This window comes from Eufriesea mexicana, unplaced genomic scaffold, assembly GCF_001483705.2.
Source record: "Eufriesea mexicana isolate 0111107269 unplaced genomic scaffold, ASM148370v2 scaffold5190, whole genome shotgun sequence".
Classification (NCBI taxonomy): Eukaryota; Metazoa; Arthropoda; class Insecta; order Hymenoptera; family Apidae; genus Eufriesea; species Eufriesea mexicana.
In genome coordinates, this window is record NW_016913149.1 from 602,495 (window position 1) to 623,819 (window position 21,325).

At 37.9% G+C, this 21,325-nt stretch overlaps 2 protein-coding genes across 2 annotated transcripts in view; both read right to left on the bottom strand.

The window, feature by feature from the left end:
- LOC108551867 (uncharacterized) overlaps positions 1-21,325 on the bottom strand; it is a 153,009-nt gene that overhangs the window by 99,294 nt on the left and 32,390 nt on the right. The window lies entirely within an intron of this gene.
- LOC108551904 (uncharacterized) lies at positions 1,454-1,923 on the bottom strand. Its single transcript, XM_017906246.1, has one exon. It carries the CDS (start codon positions 1,801-1,803, stop codon positions 1,546-1,548), a length of 258 nt encoding a protein of 85 aa, XP_017761735.1. The 5' UTR covers positions 1,804-1,923; the 3' UTR covers positions 1,454-1,545.

Here is a 21,325-nt window from a genome sequence, read left to right on the forward strand (position 1 = left end):
ACATTCGTCAAAACGCACATGTAAATTCTGACACTTGACCAATTTTTTTATTCTATCACATTTCTCTTGACAACTACGTATATGAGTGCACCGGTTTACCGGCTGTATACTAATGATGTAAACGCTCACAGCGACTCCTGGGAAGAATTTGTTAACCTCTGTAGACATCAATGCGGTATGTATCAAAAATAATTTTTATTTTAAGCTTAATAACGTTTAAAATACGAATAATTCAATTGCTGATCACTCGTCTCACTTATTTGTAGTATATTAAAATATGTAGAGTATTTGTAGTCCATGCAAACGACGGGTATGTGAATCTACACATGCACTGTACTGAATAAATTACCAAACGTGCAACTTAACCTTTTCGTATGCAGATACGTGCGAATAAGAAGATTGTATAAACCTCAATTATGTATAATTTATAAATGAGAGAATGACCATGAAAGATTTCAATTTCTGACTCTATCGGCAAATTCATTCCACTCTGTTTCAATCCCTACACTGAAAAACCACTATGCCTTCTTATACATCAGGTATGCAAGTAGATGTAAGAATGTAATTTTCCATGTTTCTAGCCATGCTTTAATGCAAGGAACTTAATGGATACTGTTGAAACGTTAATGGACGCTAATGACAAAGAACACTTTTTCCATCAGTGATATTACAGAACCATAATCCACAGGCCAATGATTTCGTCTACTGAGAGTCATTTGTCTAATTATGAAACATAGTTTCATGATGTATCAAACTCTGTTGAATCATACAAACGGAATTCTTATATTCTCAGTAGCCTTTCTTTTTTATTTACGAATTTGTTTTCTCAAAATATAGTTTCTTCTATACTTTTCATTTTTTTTTTTTTACAGAATTTGATAAAATATAGAGAATAAGAAATGATGAAAGAATGATTACGATTTTTCGTTCTCATTAAAATAACAGCATTCTTGCTGCGATAAAATTATAATGTCTATGAAGCATGCTTAGAAACACATAAGTATCTTATACAAATATTTGATTTTTCAAATAATTACGCTATTGACAATGGTACGACACTGACGCATTTAGAAAATCAATAAAAAAATTGATATTGTGACAAAGAATTCACTACTTTTCAGATCACACCAATTTTCTTAATTAAACAAAAATAATATTAAACAAAAATCGGAGAAATTTTTACTACTCAAATAAAAGCGTTATTGGATAGCAGGAAGAGGATTCTTGAATCGAACAAAAATGATACCGGATAAAAATGATCAGTGATCATATATGTGATACAAAAAAGGAAAAACAGTCGAGTGAGAACATACGCACATCGATAACTCGAAATCGAGAAAAAAAAAATAACAACAGCTATACCTCTCGTAAATAACGAACGATCACGCACGAATAGAACCACTGACTCACCACATGAGATCTATGATGCTGATGATGCATAGTATGATGATGTCTCTTCTCCTTAGCGTGATGTTTAGCATGATGCTTGCTGCTCCTGTGCGGCGGGTAAGTGTGATAAAAGATAAGGTCGAAGCAAGGCTGGCGTCACTTGACCTCAGGCACGGTCACCTGGGTCGAGCAACTGTGCAGCTTTCTAGGTATGTTCGATTGCATGGCCGGCACCACGTTAGATTTCTCGTCGTTCTGCGACGAGTTTTCCAATGTTACATCGTTCTCGTCCAAATCGACCGTGAACGCGATACGATGATGAGGTGGCAGCATTTTCACGTTCGAGCCGATCGGCGTTACCGTGGTGGCTGGATCCAGCTTCACCAGGGCTGCTTGCAATTCCAGGGCATCCATGTCGCGTGATCACGACGGTACAATCCAGCCTCGTGATCTTCGAAACGACGGGATTGGAAGTGAAACGGTGAATCGATCGATCTCGTGCGGACAATCCGACGAGACGATCCGTCAAGAATATCGAACGGTTGCTCAGTTCGCTGACTTATCGTCCAGATATCGGATGACGTTGAGTGAAAACGCTAGTTCTTCCATTTGAGGCAATCCAAACGGTCTCGTTTCTCGGCCTTTATCTCGTCCCCGTTTCTACGAAACTTCTACCACTCACGAGCACCTTTTCACGTGAATATTTCGAGAAGCGGAACTGAATCATAAAAGAGTAACTTGACCCTCGAATTCTCTTCCGTCGTGCATCGAATCATCACACAAAAATGCCCGGTCCTATGTTTACGTCCCCTCCCTGAACCCCACGCGTTCGCAAACTTCACGAAGAGTCGCGAAGCGACGTTTGAGATATCGATTTCACTTTCGACTTATCTCGAAGTTATCTCGAAGTATCGAGCGATTTAATAAAGATCTCGTCACTTTTCGAGGTATACACTCTCTGGAAGAAAAGAAAATATGTTTTAGGCCCGTGAATCGAGTAAGCCAATCAGGATTACGTGACGCGACCTAGCACATCCCTAGGGATCACGTGTCATCGATAGTGGACGATCTCGTTGGGCATCGTTTGGGCGCGTTTTCTACGTTCCCGTCGCAGGCTGCACGCGACTTCCACACACCATGAACAATGGCAACATAGAGTGGTCATTCGAGATCTGCCTCGTCATCGCTATTATGATTCCGGCCGGCGCGAGATCGCGTGAGACCGCTTCGTTACGCGTTGTTGAACGATCTTCGAGATTTAGCGATGGGCCCTGTCGTATTTCATCGTTCCACCGGCGTTTAGAGTCGTGCAACGCCGCATCGAAACGGACAAGTTTATTCTCGCAACGAAGGTAAGATGCTGTTGGCATGAAATGGAAAGCTAGCCCCTTCCCCGTGGCTCGTTACGGACCTTGGGTTTCTAAGAATAATGAAACGTTGCTACTGCTCGAATCTCTATAATCTTCCTATGCGGTGCAGCTAACGAGGTGACGTCTATAAGTTTTTCTCTTTTTCTTTCTCTCCCTTTCCTTTTAATTCGAACGGAATAGCTGCGTTATCACGTGTGTTTACAGATCGATCGATAGAAAAATGGTGGAATCATATCGAACAAATGGAAGAGAAGCTGAAACGTGATCGAAAACCTTGACGGATGGATCGATGTATCTTTCAAGTGACTGATGGAGATACAAGTGATTTTATATGATATACGTGTGAAGAAAAAAGAGATATAAAATTTGCTTAATCAGGCAAGCGACGGTACTTACTTTACGTTGTTGTGAGTTGTAAACTTCGAAATTGATATAAAAAATAGATACTTGTAAGCGATTTGAACGTGCTATTGCCTTTAAAAATCGAATTGTGTAGCTTATTTGATTTCTGCATAAAATGCATATGTTATAGGCTCATGTTCAAAGCTTTAGGTGGATAAAATGTTGGAAATGCAATTACAAAAGCAAGAACTGGTATCGAGCAATGAGAGTCGATTTAATATTCACGGTGATTTACAACGCTCGGTTTTTAGCTAGATAAAAGGTTTGTCTTGTAATCTGTTATACAACCTGAGCTACTCAAGGCTGATATGTTTGCCAAGACAATAATTAAGGTATCCATTTAAATTCTATAAAATTTTTGATTGTTATACTGTATAAATATAACGAAAGATTAAGGCCAAAAGATGTGATCCATAATCTTTTTACTTGTTTTTCCAGGTATAATATGTATTTTATTTATTCTGGAATGCAATATTTTACTTCAAAATATATGTAAGTAAACTACCGAGAATTAGTCTTTATGCACATCAATGAAAAATGTTTATTAACCAGGTTATATTGCTATGGTAGCATAATCTACAAGCTATAGAATAAGGAACCTAAAAAAGGTCCATACATTTCATTCGAACGCAGTGTCGGATATATTTCCGGTTTGCAACTGGAGACGTTAGCATGATTCATGTAGCCGATGGTAGTCGGCACAGACAGAAGGTAGGAAATTTACATACAACATCCTAGAGACGAAGCAGACGTCGCTGCGCCTTTAACGATCCTTTTTTTCTTCGACATGGAGAAAATCGACTGAAACTCGAGACCTTTTCTCTCAAACGTGGGTGGATTTAGCCTGCACGTTGTCGCAGAAATCGCTCAGTGTCCAGAACAATCGATAAGCAACGAGTTCAGGAACCTACGAATCCTACACAATCAACAGACCTGATAAAGTTTCAACATTTCTGATTTAGAACGTTTGGAAGGGTTTGAGTCATAATACTAAGAAAATATATGATAACTTTCTAACCTTTTAGTATCGAAGAAATATTTACGACTAATATCAGTGATCAATAAAGAAATTTTATTGATTACATAGAGACTTCTAATTAAAATTTTCATACTCCAAGTAACAATCTTTGCTACTACCAAAAAAGTCACTTTACTAAACGAAGAATATGTAAAATATTACAGATAAGACAGATACTGATTTTTTGTTTCAGATATTTCTTGTTACAACTTGGAATAAAATTTACAATCTGGTCAACGTAATAGCTAAAATGCATTGCCAAGCTTTAAATAACCGAGCCTTCGCCACACAATTACAAGGAGATATCAAAGCGAGACATTTCATGATCTGGTCCCAACATTCAATTTCTCAACCGCACGTTAATTGCAATATACGGTAATATAGATTTCTACACAGCCCACGCAGTAACGACAACGGTAAAAAAGAATTATCTCAAACGACAAGTATCACCGAAGCAAGCAGATATCGCTATTCCATTCCAGCTAATGTCGAGAAGCAGTTGAAGTAAATCGACGAACGAATAAACTGAGTGACTTTAAGGTCCTACTTGCTCGTTTTCCATGGGGATGTTCGCCGCTGTCCTTGGAGCAAGCGGCAATTAAAAACGCCTATTCCAGGGATTACCTATTCGCAAACGAGTCAGCAGCAGACAAATTTTATACCCGCTTTATGGAGCTTTATCTTGCTTTATGTTCGACGCAGAAAGACGACGCAGGTATTCGTGAAAGGAATTCCAAGGGCACCGGTGTCTGGGCCTCGAAAGGACGGTCAACGCACCACGGTTTCCTTTGTGCGATTCAGCCGCGTTTCTAAATCGTTTTCGCGAACTGTTTGGAGAGTTGGTTCAACTCTGGGACCGCCTAAAACGCCCACGGGAATCCGCGGTTTCGCCCCTTCGACAAGATGACCTTATATATGTTTGATGGAGCACATTTTTCTTTAGCGTTTCAATAGAATTGATTTTCTTCGCCCTTAAGTGGTTTAAAACCGAGTGAAATTAGAGAGATAACACTTCTTAATTACACGAAGTTTTAGGTTAAGTTGAGTAGACTCGAAGGATAAGAAAGTTATTGACAAATGACTACACGATTACCAGAGTCATCTGCTCCACCAAATAAGAAAGCAAATAACACACATGCTTGTAATATAATCAGATATAGTTAACGTCTAATAGCTAGGTACAGCATATACCGACTGAAAACACAAATTAACTTATCTCGACGCTAACGACAAGCGGATAAAAACCCAAACATCAATCTTCCCGTTAACGCCCAAAGATGGATCACGCCTATGTATCCCCCCAGTGTGGTTACCGACCGAGAAAGAGAATCACAGGATGTCTCCGATGATGAAGCCGAGTAGATCGTTAAAGGTGGACAGACGAGTTGAGAGTCCCAAACAAAGGATCTCGAACTGGACAATGACTCTCTTAACGCTTCTGGCGACCTTTGCTGCGAGAAGAGAGAGCGAATGGCGAGAGTAGCAAGGGACCACAACACGGTAGACAGCTCTTTAGCAGCCGTAATGACAACTTCTCTCGGTATGGCACGACTAGTAGTGGCGCGGCGGTAATTAAAGGGCGTGGAAACTAGGTGGCTGTGCGCTCGGCTACTGGGACAATTTTTCTTCTTTCGGCACAGATACGATGAAAAGTGCGCCGCCTGTTCCACGCTCTACCACGCTAAAAAGAACATCACGATGTGTACAATACTAGCTGGTAAGCACGGAAAATTTTCACTCAATAGTGAGAAACTTGGTGCCGCGAGAGGATAAGCCTGGAACCTTTGTCTCTTGGAATAATAACGCCCGACCGTTTGATACGCGAGATTAATTAATGGGGAACACGTTGGTTCCCGGTTATCGTTTTCATCGTCATGCGGTTGTTCCACAATGTTATTTTTCATTCTATATTCTACGTCGTAGTTGCAGGGATGAGAGGAGATCATTAATTTTTTGCGAGTTCGGATGAAATGTAGAATATTAACGACTCAAGGTTTTCTATAATATTCTGAAAGTAGATCACGAAGTTTCATAGCAATACTAGTTTCAAGGGAGAATAGTACTAAATTTGTATGAAATTTCTGAGCATATTAATGAGAATCAAAACTAAATTTAATTTAAACTAAGTTAAATCTAATAATTTAATTGTATGTATCGTAATGGATCTGAATTTACGTCGTAATTATAGTTGACTTTAAAGTATTACAAAATTATGTTAAAGAATAATTAAACACGACGTTTAATTGAAAATAAAATGGTTCATCATGGACAAAGCTGCTACTCGATTGACGTTTCTATTGAAGAATTCAATAAACACCGCTTCAGTTACCTTCTGTCCAATTGCTAATTGGCTTACCTTAAGAGGACTCACTTTTTTATTCGTTCTTCTTTTGCGCCCAATCTTTTATAAATTCTCGTTAATCATAAGCCATGGAAGTATAACAGAATCTGTTGAATAGCATGCAGTTATGCACAAAACGTTTACCTTTCAGAATCACAAAGGATTACTTTGTTTATATACAAAATATACTTATATAGATAGTATATTATGACTTTTTATTTTTCACTAATGTATTCCCTAAAAAAAATATTTACATTTACCATTATTGTAGTTATATATAAAATATTATTATTTATATTACACTTTCAGAGTTCATACGAACACTTAACAGTATCATTCTGTAATAATTACTTCTGTTCTTAAAGATACACAAGCAATTAAACTAAATCAACATGGCTGCCCAAAATTCTTGTCAACATAACCTACTTCCCAAAACCTAATCAACTAATTCACAAACATTTCCTCCAAATACCCCTCAAATAACCATAAACCCAATTCAACGGAACTTCCAAGCACACATTTCAAATAGCCCTCCTAACCTTATCCGCAAATATCAACCTTCCACCTTTCTAAACCTCTTCCTCTACAAACTCATTTCCCCGGTTCTTCCAAGAGAAACTACGCCGAGCACACGTCGAGTGCTATCTGTCTCGATATCAACAACGATAAACAGAAAATGGGAACGAAGGTTCAGGATTTTCTATTAAGCTTACTGTTCACTTGCTGCCAGACGTCAAGAGGTGAAGTTACAATCAACGAGGCTATTCGTCCGTTATAGGACGGCCGGACCGTCGGTAACGATGGGCGGATACTTTCATTTTTCCCCTTTCCTTCGTCTCGTCGAACGATGCTTTCTCGAACACAGTCAAACAGCTACTCTCCGCGTGGACTTTAAGTGGGGTTACCGGATGGGGGTCAGCTGTTATTGGCGTGTACCGCTCGCCACGTAAGTGCTAAGTGCGAGAGCTGCGAGGTTACCGACGAGATTAGACCAGCAACACCAATAATCGAGTAATAACGAACTCGGCCGGCTAGCTCCTCTTGTACCCACCTATCTCGGAAGCGACGTTATTCCACGAGATCAGTATGAGAGGCCGCCACGGTCGGACCACACCGGTTATAATCTGGCATCTATCTGCTTCGAAATTACTCGTTGCTTTTGAATGAAGATCCGGTGAATGGGTATTGTGAAATAGTTTAAACGTTTCTAGAGATAGTTTCGAACAGGCGAGTATTCTGGAAACGTTTCCGCGTTGCTACGAAATTTCGAGAAGGGAAAATAGGTTATATTGCACTCGTGACAGTTAAGTATCTTGAAAATAATACTTTAATAAACGTATAATTAAAGATTGTAAATGCAGCTTTAAATGATGTACAAATAAACAATATTATATTATTTTATATTTATAAAACCAAAGAAATATGTAATTCTAATTCGATATTTTCTTTCGCTAGAGTATTCGTACAGTATTCTTCACTCGATGAAAGTATGTATGAAGAGGTTAAGAAACGTGGATATAAGAGTGTCTATTTCTCAAGCCATCACGGATATTACGAGATCGGGGATATTATAAGAATATTACAGGAACAAAAGTCGTCGCCGACTTGCATGGACTTTAAGGTTAATCACGCGCGACGTATCGAATCGCGATCGATTCACCTGACGACATCTAGTGTTCTAACGTCATTGGTGAACTTTCATTGTTTGTCGCCGGTTACACCCGCAATTTGTAATTTAATAATCCCCATTAATCAGTGTCAGGAGCTCGCTGTCATGTTTGGCCGCCTTCGCAAGCCAGCCAACGGGAAAATGGCAGTGCAAGACGTGAAGATAAAGTTGGACGCGATTCGGACACTATGATAAGGGGTGAACGAGCGTGGCTCTGGAAATGACGGCCCAGGCGGCGATTAGGCTCTCGAGTAGGTCGAGAGAAAGAAATTGCACAATGGGGCAGAAACGACGTAGAAACGACACGAAAAACCACTACTCTTGATAACGAACAATGGCCTTTGTTTTACTTCGTACGATGCGATTACGTTAACCGGCATTTTGGTAGTGTCATTGCTTCAAAGTATTAGAGTAATAAGGGTAATTTATTGGGAATAAAGGGTGTTTCAATGTATGAATAACTTTCTATTTCGAATTAAATTACGGGATTGAAGCGTAATTCAAAACCATTGGAATATCGGAAATATTAATTTACCAAGTGAATAACAGTCTTTCCTTACTAAATTATAGGATTGAAATGCATCTAATTTAAAGCTATAAGAATATTGAAAGAAGAAGGAAGACTGGTATCGAAGAGCATGAAAATTTGCAACGGCACTAAAAAGTATGATAGCAAATTTGTAAATTGGATACCTTGATGTTGATGAATATAAAAATATAAAAAATTGAGTATAGGTAATAATATAATATTTCTAAAAATGATTGAATAAGTTTGAAAATATTGAAAATGCATAAAAAATGAAAGATTTCAAAGTCTCTGCTATACTTACTCGTCTTTTTCAGGCAACTAATTTCTTAAGATACTTTCTTATCAATTGAAGAAACATCCTGTATATCACTGGGCAACTGATATCACTGAATAGTGAGCATAAAAGATCGACCAGCTATATATCCTGCACGAAGGATAATAAATCCTTATAAAAACTTTTCTCTTGTCTGACACTCTACCGGAACGAATATTTTCACCAAAGCAATCGAATAAACATATCTCACCGAATATCAACGAAATAATTCTGCAGGCGGTATCGAAGTCTTTCTCTCTTTCTCTCCACGGGCTTGTTAAATCTGAACAAACTGAATGACCATTACGCGAACGCTTCCGTGTTTCGTGCTCGAACGAAATGATTCTGGGAGTGCGTACGATAAAGTTATCCGGTGCTTTGCTGCTTGGCGAATTATCGGAAATACGATGTCGTCGCCACTGTAACTACGTGTAAACGTGTGCACGATCATAAATCGCGTGCTGCGTAACCGTGCATTTTATTTGCAACCACAGTCTAAGCACAACGATCAGTACCCGTGAAAGATTTACGCGAAACGCCTTGCGTTGCATGGTACTTTTCTTGAAAAATCATAGAGAGATAGTTGAAGAAGGGTGAAGAGGAAAAATATAGAGTAAAAACGAGGAAGAGGAGAGGACAGGGCAAGAAAAAGGGAGAAATAGAAGACAAAGGAAGCGGAGGAAGTAAATAAGAGGCGAGGTAAAAGAAAGCCAGGCGAAGAAATAAAAGCAAAATGAAAGGAAAGGGGAGGAGGGTGAGAGAAGAGTGGAAATGAAAAGTGGAAATGAAGCGTATGAAAAGAAGAACGTCGAGAGAGAGAGAAAGAGAACAGAAAAATGGTAAAAAATGAAATAAATTATAACAAAAGAAAAAAGGCAGAAAATACCGTAGGCGTCTATCGTCAATTTTGTCCAGGTATACAGATGCACGCGTGACGAAGGCGAATCATGATGCAGACGGAGAGAAACGACGAAAAATCAGCAGACGGGGGAACGTCACGAACGAACGTAAGGGAAAATTGTAGCATTTGCGGCTTATGAGAAGATTGCATGCAGTCTAAGAATCCTTGGCTATGTGCATATGTGTGTATACAGGGTGAGTCACCGGATGCAGGAAATCAAACCGTAGTGTTGTATTTCAGGGTGCAAAGAAACATGTAAGATAATTTAAATGAAGTTGTAAGACAATTATGATGCACATATACCAGATGGTACACGCAATGGGAGCTAGCCGTATCTTTATCTTAGTTGCAATTGGAAGAGATGTGAGAGAAGAAAAGTATATGATTTAATGACTCGTTAAGATTATACCCTTTGCGTAATGTATATACATAATATAAGTATATAATTTTTCTTTAAATGTTATGTATATATTTCTTTTTAATGTAATCTATTTTTATTCTTTTTACGGTTTGTTATCCGCAACTAAAAATTATTTTAACGTTAATTTTCGTTCTTAAAAGGTTAAAGAATTATTCTGTATAACTACTATAAAGAATCGAATTTAGTGACATTAACATTTCTGGTTATTATTAGTACCTCCTACATAGTAGTTATTACATAGTATCTTCTGAAATATTGATCCTATATTATCCCTATTTTTGTTCTCTATTGGTTACTTTTACAGTTCAATGTAGAATATATAAGAATATTCTTATGTCGGTTCTATTTCGGTTCTTAAATCAATACCCTTATTGATTTCACGAAACTGTATATAAATCTGTTCTACTGAGCGATTATATCAATTCTCTTTGGTGGTATAAACGTTGGTATTGACTGTAGTTGGTCGATTGTCTGTTGGATTAATTTTAAAGAAGAGGTATAGGATAGATTTATCATCACAGATGAAGCGTGTCATTCCTTAAATTATGTATTAAACGATTTAAAGCCATCAATTTAGAAATTACACGATACGAAGATACTATTATTTCCCTTTCTCCTATATAATTTTAATATTAATTAATTACTTAGTTTTCATTAATAAAATTACTAAAAATTTAACTAAGTAAGTTCAATTAGCTTAAAATTAATTAGTTTCAAGCTGCAAAATAATAATATATCGCGCGAAATTTATTTAATATCCCAAACTTTAATTACTCACGAAAAAGTAACGATAAAGAGAGGACATTGTCTGAGGTAAAGAACTAGGAAAGATCTTGCGTTCGCTATATGTCTTCCTCGGAACTTCAAATTACATCTCATGTACTGTTTCATGTCTTCGAATCCAAACAGTTATTTACGTCCCTCGTAACTCACCCCATGCATGTGTGAACTCGTATCACAATAAAGCACGAAGGTACTTCCTTCAGACATAGCTGACGTACCATAAGAGATATTAAGCCCGCGTAACGAAGATTGCAACGCGAAAGTTGGGAACGCTTTCTGAAACTCTGCTGAAAGATATTCAAACTGGTCCACGGGTTCTCTGGGTTACATTCTGCGTTCCCACCTTTCGCCACGAGACATAGAGAAAAACGGGAAGACGTTGAAAGAAAAAAAGGAATTTGACTCGTTAGAAGTCGAAATTACAGGAAACCCTAGAATTTGGAGGCAGCTATCTTTCCGAGTGCCGATCTTCAAAGGAGGTACTATCCTTAATTTGAGAAAACATTGACTTTCGTTTCGTTTCGACGAAACTGGAAAGGCTTTTTAAGAGATTGCTACATTTAACGATCAACTGGGTGTTTCACAATTTCCCAGGCAACCTAAACTAATAAAATTTACTACTTTCACACCCGTTCCCCTGCGTAAGACTTTCTATATATACACCATAAAAACCTCTTGGTGAAGGAATCTTTTGTTCCTTGGAGGATGCTCTTAAAGGTCCCAAGGGAGTTTTTCGTTTCCAAGCGATGCCAAAAATGGCCTCTTTTTAACACGTTGACTGCCACGCAACTTTTCACGATTCCGATCTAAGAAGCCAATTTGACTTAATCATGTTATATTATTAAAAACTTGATTTATAGTACATAGTAATAATCAAAAAGCTTAAAAAATGTTTTTTTTTTTTTTTTTTAAACATGTTACGAATTACCCCGTAGTTGATGCGCAAGATTGTTTTAAAAATGGTCATAAACCATAAAAATGTTATTCTATATGAATAAACATGTATAAACTTCTTCTTTTTGAATAAACTTTGTATAATTGTATTTTCTGTTCATTTAAGCCAAACCACATTTAATATCGCAAATAACGAAAGGACGAGATAACTCGTGGTAGGCATTCTGGGCAAGTAAGCAACCTACGAGATACCTTGACAGTCAACGTGTTAATATCCTGCTTTAAAAATTAAGAAAAGATACCACAATGAACGAATGAAGGGTTGAGAAAAATATCTTGCACTTCCCATAAGCCCTCAACGATTCTCCATTTGCAGCAACAGTTCCCCATACGCTGATAAAAAGCCTCTTTATAAAATTACATTTCTATTCTGAACCCCTTATCGAGTACCCATAAAACGACGCTTTACACTTTCACCATACCCCTATCCGTAAACGTATGTCCACGGTGGATCAGATAATCAGCAAAAGCAACACTGCTATCCGCAAATACAAATTGCTTGACCTGTGAACTTGATTCCTTATCACGCCCAACGTAACTATTTCGAACGTGGTCGCATGCGTATAAATCTCGGGCCTTATCCACGCTTGCATGTACGTATATGACACACGGGTGTACGCGTATACACACACGGGGTTACAACCGAAACGGTAAAAAGAGAAGGCACAGCCGGTCCACTTTGGCGTCGCACGTTCCACCAGAGCTCTGATAGGAACGCGAACTATCCCGCCACCCCTTTTCGCAAAAATCGCTTTATTGCGCGGAAAAGAGGCGGTATCGCGTGCACTTTATCGCGGACGCGCGTCAAGGGTGAATAGAGATAGCCTGGATGTGTTCCCCGCTGTGGACAGAACCTCGATATTGGACAGCAGGTTGGCCTGATTTACATTGCGCAACCTGTGGAGCTTTATGGGAAAATCGAACCGTATGTTCGTCGAAAAATTAACCACCATGGCAGATACTTATAAAGGGTGTCACAAAATTCACCCAAGGAAGAAAGAAGTTTCTCGTACGAAGTCTCCTTTTTTCGAGAAAATTGCTTTCGAAAATTCGCGGGAAATTCGCAACGAGTAATTTTGATAGAAAATAAACAAACGTTATTTTTAAAATAGTCCTTAAGAATGAAGATAAGTTGTTCTGTGCTCCATTTTTAATAACCCTCGACTGACAGCTGTCACGCTGTCTTTTGTTTCGTTGGTAACACTGTACGACACAAATGGCGCAAAATTTAAATCTTATAAATTTTGGGACACACTAGACGAAGAAATTTTTTGGTAAGTTATAGGTTATGTTTGCTACGCTATGAGATGTAGTTCTCGCACGTTGCATAATCTATGATGAATATCCTACAAGGAAAATACAACTGTATATGTCTGTAATATGTATTTGTGGACCATGCTGGGTCCAAGGAATTTTTCAGTAATTTGTAGGTTATGTATGATGAGATACGAGATTTTTATACACTGCACAATCGCGGAATTTTACACTGTATATTCGTCGAAAAATTGATCACATTAGTAGATACTCGTGGATGATACTGGGAACAAGAGATTTTCCTGGAAGTTATAGGTTATGGATTTCATATGATGAAAATATACATAGTGTTTCCGTGGGATTTATGGGGTATCCTGGGCATGTGGATATGATACGGGTTATCTTGCCACTCAACGTTGGTTTATATGCTAATGTCGACCGTGGATTCAATAACAGTAGATGGAACGTCGCGTTCGATGAATTCTGTGATTGTACAGTCCAGTTCGAAAGTATCGGATGTCCCAATACTCACGCAAGAAGTAATCTTGATAGAAAACACAGGTTTTTAATTAAAAATTATAAATATTGCTCAACAATGAAGATCTCTTGTTCTTTCGTGTAATGCTCCATTTTTAATAACCCTAAACTGTAAGCTGTCATGCTTCTTTTTTCGTTGGCAACAAAATTAAAGTATGGTTGATATAATTAATACGGAGTATAATATTTATAATTATAATGAAAGTGCGGAAATATAGATGAAACGAAATGAAAAACGAAACGATACCATATTCGTGTACCGTGTTCAAATATTTTTGCGTCCGACTGTACGTTCGTTGAAGATCTGTTTGGACTGTAGATTCTTTATGAGCTATAAATGGATGGAATAATTGGGCAGATTTTTTTCGTGTTTTCAATGTACTACGATTTTCGTTAGATGGTTTCTTTGTACGTGTTAAATTGAATTTTTATTTGATCAATTGTATCAATTAAAAACTTTTCCCCGCGTGATCCTTTGTTCCCCGCGAGGACAATCGTGTTTCTCGTTTAAAAACTCGTATTGTTAATGGAAGTTTCAGTCTGACAGTTTTTCAGTGTCAATTTCGTTGAAGCTTTGTACCAAAATTTACACGAAAACATTTTTCATCGTTATCCAACACGAATTTTATTGCATTTTCGTTTCAAAATTTATGTTCTTTCGTAGATAGATAAAACAAATCCTTCGGAAGGACGAAGACTGAATAAAATTGGAATTTTTCATTTTTTAATCATCGAAATTTCATTTTTCGATACAAAGAGAAAGAAAAAATTAAGTTTTCGCAATTATATTATTATTCGATTGAAAAAGGGGAATGAAAAAATAATTTGGAGCTTGCACGATAGAAGAGAGATGACGAAGCTCAATGACTATTTCGTGACCACCCTATATATTGACATACTCCATTGCCCTATCTTTCGGGCGTCGTTCCGAGGGTCACATTAAAATGCAACGTTATCGAGTGAATGTGGATTCACGGGTTTTATGATGCATTTATTTATAGTAGATAATGCTTAAGCATCATGGATAATAATTTCTGAAAGTTGAATGATTATATACAGGCCTGCATTTGTATATACATCTATACACAAAGTATACCATTAAGCTATTTCAACGAGAATTATTACGAATATAGTTTCTATGGATAACCTAACCTAAAATTTAAATTTCTGTTCACGTATTATACACGTATATAAATTGTTATTATACGGCGTCTAGTAAGAGTAATCACAGTGATTGAAAAATCGGGGGCAGTATTGAAGATAATATCAAATTTTACAAATTTAGAGAAACATTCTATAGACAATTCACGAATAACACGAAAATATCGAAGTATCCGTAACAAGCGTAATAATGCACGGGGGGAAATGGAGCAAATCGCGGTTTTTATTTGCTAAGTCACTAAAATTCCGGAATCGTTAGCGGGGACTTAGTCCGGGATTAAATCTGGTAATATATCTGCATAATCTCTGCCGTTGAAATGGCGGACGATGCTTGGCACGAAATTTGAAGCATTTGCACCCTTTAAGCAGAGAAACGTTCAAAGAATCGAGCAAGCTGAAAGACTTATTCGTTGATAGCCAAAAATAGTCAACCTCTTTCAAATCTCCGAGTCGCTTAAATAACTTCGTGGCATTCAAAGGATCATAAATATCAGCAAAGACAAAGTGGGGGGCAGCTGAAACAGAGTAGCACATTCTCGACGTATTTTTCTTTCGGATCAAATTTTTCGGGTCGTTAAAATCGCGAAACAATTTATACTCTATCCGGTGTCTAAATATACGGTGACCACGAAAAGAAATTAAACATTTTTTCATATAGCACCATCTCGGTTGTACTACCGTTGTTAGGACACCCTGTATATCGTATCATTATGATATTCACTGTATTTTTCCATTACCTTCTGTCTTTCTTTATTATAAAAATTGTTTTAAAATTCACGTAAGAAGTAATTTTGATAGGAAACACAGAATGAAGACGTATTGTCCTTTCGTATAGCGCTCTATTTATAATAACCGTGAATTCTCAGCTGTCATACTGTGCTTTTTCTTTCGTTGATAACACTTCACCACATAAATGGCATAAAATGCGAATCTCGCGTGAATTTTGAACACCCTTTACTTTATTCCTTCCTCTACTTTCCTCTATGTTGTATTATTATACATTCTATTACGCTCTCTATGTAGCTGCATAGTTCATGCCCAGGAACCTGCTGCGCCATCTACACGGACCTCTACTGACCACTCGCTGGAAACACATAAATTCCTCCAGTCATAATCCCTTTTCATCGCCAATAAAACCACCTCGCAAAACATTGCAACAAAGATCATTGGAAATTCCTCGTCCACTTATCCTCGTTCCAACCCTTAATGGATAATAACATTACACGCTAATCGCCAGGTTTGGTAAGGCCGCCTAGCGAGCCTGATTCGCGAGTCACGACTGATCGATCGGCGATCGAGATCAGGCCCAAAGCATAAATTCACCGGCAGCCTCAGATTTGCTCGAGCATGGCCAATAAACACGCCCGGTTAATGATTTATCGCGATCTCAGGGCTGACGCACGTATGTCCGCTCTCTATCGGCGCATTCAGATCATACTTTTATCGACGCGTTGCCCCGCGGATCGCCAGGTACAGGGAGATTTTCTTTTCTTTCGCGAGAGAGAATTCTGAGTCATAGTTATGCACTCGGGTGCACCAGGAACAGAACTGAACAGCTGCGTCTATTGGGAGCACCAATTGATCCGACTTTTGCGTCGTTCCCGCGTTTACGTACTTCGAATGTTATGCGTATTTGCTTTGTGCTCGGATATGCAAGTGCCTTCTCTTATAAGTTGTACCAAGAAATAGGCAAATGTTCTTTTCTATCGTACAATCTGAGTGCATCTACTGAAATATTCCTCGTTATCGCAAGATCTAATGGGAAATAGCAAGGTAGCCTCTCCCTTTGGGATAATTTGCGTGGAGGCATGAAGAAATAATTTGAATTTTTGTTGTTTGAAATATCGTAGGAGATCATCGTCACAGTTTATATGGGTATGAATGTAGAGTGTGTGACGTAGCCCAAAAGTTAAAACATAAACCCCACTTTCATCTCTAACATATAAGATCTCAGTTTCAATAACGAGAGTTAGCTCTCGGCAGACGTTAAACGATTCGCTGCATTTCTAAAACCTGTTTTGTTTTATTGTCTCGCGTTGTTTTATACGTTTGTTCGCAAACTATTTACCAAGGTTTGTTAAGAAGATAAGAAATGCCTTTTGCAGTAGGAAAATTCGCTGAAGCATCTTCCTCTGTGATTTATAAGTTTATATATATAATTAAAAGTGAAATACCTGTTCCCACAGTACTTTGTGCTAATGAACACTCGACTACCTTTTCTCACAATAATTCGTACTAAAGCGCGCTAAAATGTCGTTTTTGCAGCGTAACAAAACACGCAGGAGTGTTTATCCCATCAACATTTCGTAGTCTGCTACTTGATGACAGAGTTCATGCGGAGCCTGTGTACCGGTTCTCCCGTAAAACTGTCCCTAATCATCGAGGCGTTTTAGAGGATAGCGGGGCTTTTGCTGGCCTATGGTAATTACGATTAATCATTTTCGCGCTGCCTGATGCGCGGTAATTAATACCAGCCGCGAGAAAGTTACACGGTCTGCCAGCTGTTGAGAACGAAACACGAGGACGATGATGATGATGATGATGATGACGGTGGAAAGGTGCACCTCGTTGACTCTTCCTGGGTTGAAGGGCCCGTTTTTGTTTTCCAAGCAACCGGCTAGCCTGACCTATGACCGGGCTCTGCTTTGCTCCGACAAGCATAATCGCGTATACTTGAACTACAACTTTGGGAGACGAAAAATGACCTACAGAGATCTCTTAACGCAGGATGAAAGCTTGTAAAAGTGAACTACTTTTGGGGTCATAAAATGGAAAAGTGGGTCACATGTTTCGTACCACGTTAGACCCAAGAAGTGCTACCGTAAATAATAAATTTGACGTTGGAGATAAAAAATATTTAGACTAGCCTCGTTACACCTTATCTAGGAGACGTTATCCTGCACTGCAATAGTTGCCACTGTAAATAGACTTCATTAACAATTATGACTGTTTAATAATGTATTCTCTATTCCTGGAAGCTTTCCTTATAGAACAAGTTCACTGGGTCTTGAATATCTTACTATCAGGTCTGTCTTACTTCGCTTATTCCTTCGATCCTCTACTACTAAACTAGCTGTATCTTCGACAATTTTCAATACTCTTTCATGAAAAAAATAACGAATACTACTTAAATATAGGTCAAAACTATGCCATAAATTTCGACACGATAGTGTCTTCGTGGTTCTTAAAGGAAAATCCCAAATAACCCCTAAAAATTGACCTCTAGACTAGAATACCTCCCTAAAAGAAAACACTTTAACCCTTTGACTGCCACGCCGAAATCACATGTTCCGCTCAGGACGCCACAGGGGTGTACCCCAATAGATGCAAGACTTGTTTTAATATTTTTTCGATCGACGTTCTAATAAAAATTTTTAATTGCTCAATGGGGCACTTTTTATTTCAAAGTATCTCCTAATTAGCGGTTATATTCAAAATGTATTAACTGTCAATTTTCATTCGATTTTTACAATTGTAGTTCAAGCGCTCCGGTCACTAATGGCCACCGTGGCGCCACAGGAGAAGCCGTGGCTGGTCATATACGACCAACGTGGCAGTCAAAGTGTCAATATTAGAGATGAGAGCAGCCTATGGTAGAAACAGAGGAATATTATATCCAACGGAGTAGAATACAATCAGTCATCGAGTAATAGACTTATTTAACCCAGTCACCCCCTCTCCACCCCTTACAATTCGAAACAAAGGACACCGTTGCTCTTGGAAAAAATTACTCAAAATAATTCTCGATGCGAACTCAACCATAGTCAATTACTAAGGTATGAGTAAATATTTCAATTTCAAGTCGTTAAAATAGAAACATTCTTTTCCTCCAGTTTCTTTACTAAATACCGAATCGTGTTTGCAGTTGGAATATTTCTCAGCGAAAGCTAGCACGGAGAACTTAAAAACCGGATTCGCAAAAACCATTGTGCAAATGTCAAAGAACGAACGCAAAGGAGTGCAGCCTCGTTCTCCACAGAAACCATACGACTTTGAACATTGGAACGAGAAATGTTTGCATTCGAGCCTTCAAAGGAGCCAGGATCTCCGTTACACCGACACAAAAGTCCCACGTGAACTGTTTGATCGAGTAAACTTCGTATCCATGCAAGGTTTCGAAACACTTAGGGCGACCAAAATTTTGAGTTTCGACGCGTTGGTAGCCGGTGGGCGATAGGGAATTATTCTGGCAAAGGTGGTATCTAGTTTGGCCAACATATGAAGATCACTGGAATTTCACGAAAGAGTAGAAATATTGGAAGACTCGTTTCTGCGATTTTTAATTTTAGAAGCGCGATATTGGAATTCATTTTCAATTTTATTTCATCTCGTTCAGAAAACTTCTCGGAAAACTTGCAGGTCGATAATTGCAGCGATACATGGCGAAGTACAAATGTTTATTTGTAACTATTTCATCGAAGTTTATATCGCACGACCACGGTAAAGTTATCCTAGTCACGTTCGGTTAGTTTCGAGCAAATATCGAAAGTTTTGGATATACTGGCTGATTTGGTGCACGCCTCGGTGCCAACTATTACTCTGAAAGTGTTTATGAAGCTGCACGAGTGTTATTTTTAATCAAAAAAGTCAGTACGTGGAGTGAAAAATTACACTTTTGGAGAAAATGTACACAGAGTGAGTAGTGTACTGTGAGAAGCATAACTTAACCAGTAATTAAACATTTTCTGAGAAATATATACATATTACGAATAATCGTAATGGTAAAGTAATAAGAAAAATAATATATTACATCATTGGCAAAAATGTTTTAAAAATATTATTTTTCTTTTAAAAAGTGCCGTCTGACTTGTAAATTAAATACCAATAATTCATTATTTGTCATATGATACAAAATTGTATCAGTTACAATTATAAAACTATTATATAATAATTACATCTTTATTATATATTTATATTATATATTTATTATATCTTTATATTATATATATTATTACATATGTTACAATATACATTTTATCACTTTAATATATTCCCATAATAATAAAAATGCATATAGGGAATTTCTATTATTATAGATAAAAAGCTGTTACGTGTATCCACAATCTATACCTAGATATAGTACGTAAAAATAAACAACTACATGTACTAATATTTTTATCCGAATAAAGGTCACTATTAATTCGACCAATAACTTAGTAACTATAAAAATCCCCCAAAAGATCCGAATCTAGTTACTTTGGTTTATCCGATACAAAAATTTCTATTATTAACAGATGAATAAACAATTATTTAAGATTACAACTACTACGTCTAATTATTTTAATTTATTCGATGCAACGTTAAAGAATCACACGTGATTACAGAAACTGTATTCCCTTTCCATTACCATCGGTATTACAAGACGATGAACGATAACCTCCATAAGGAACGACATCTATGATTCAGTCACGCTCGTCACCGTACGTGCAACACGGCACACTGAATCGAAGGTGAGAATTTTATTAGCGACAGTAAAAGTGCGCGATTATACCGCGGCGACGATGAAGTTTACGCGGTCAACGAAACAAGCGAAACTGTCCGGCACACCGGTTTCCATTATCTGCTATTATGGATCGTTAAATCGAACGTATCTTCCTGCGAATCGCGCGGAAGTTTCTCTCTCGGTCCATTACACCACCTTTGTGACGAACTCGTGGGAATTTAGTGGACTTTGACGCACGGGGAAATTTTATCAGGCTCCTGGCGTTAAATATTCCAAACAGGAGGGAAGATGGTAGAGCTTCGCGATAACAGCTGACTAGTAGGCGCTTTTAACAACCTCCCACTGGCAGTTTGATCTAAATGCCACTTTCGTTACCACGTCACGAAGATAGGTTATAAAAGCGCAACTTCCAATTTTTAATATATTCCCTGTTCATTGAAGTTTCAAATTTTATATAATAAAATGTAAGTCTGAAAAATTATTTTTTTCCCTAAATATATTTATATCTGAGGATATACAGGATATATAGTATAACCGAAAAGGGAGTGATTCTAGATGAAACAAATGTCGGAAATAAAAAATAACATTTTTTGATTGGAAGCTTCGTTATCGAGAAAATCGACTTTGAATATGCACCGACCAGTGTGCACGTAGCTGTGGCTTAAATGGACAGATCATTAATACATCAGCATCGGTGGTACAACCGAGGAGTAGCTGATTCTACGTGAAAAAACGAATCGAAAATAAAGAATAAAATTTTTTCATTCGAAGCTCCGTTGTCGAGGAAATCGACTTTGAATTTCCATCGAGTGCGCTGCTATTCTGATGGTCCACCCACCT

Bases quoted from the DNA above. Each gene is read 5' to 3' on its own strand.
- LOC108551904 (XM_017906246.1), bottom strand. From the start codon at position 1,803: ATGGATGCCCTGGAATTGCAAGCAGCCCTGGTGAAGCTGGATCCAGCC.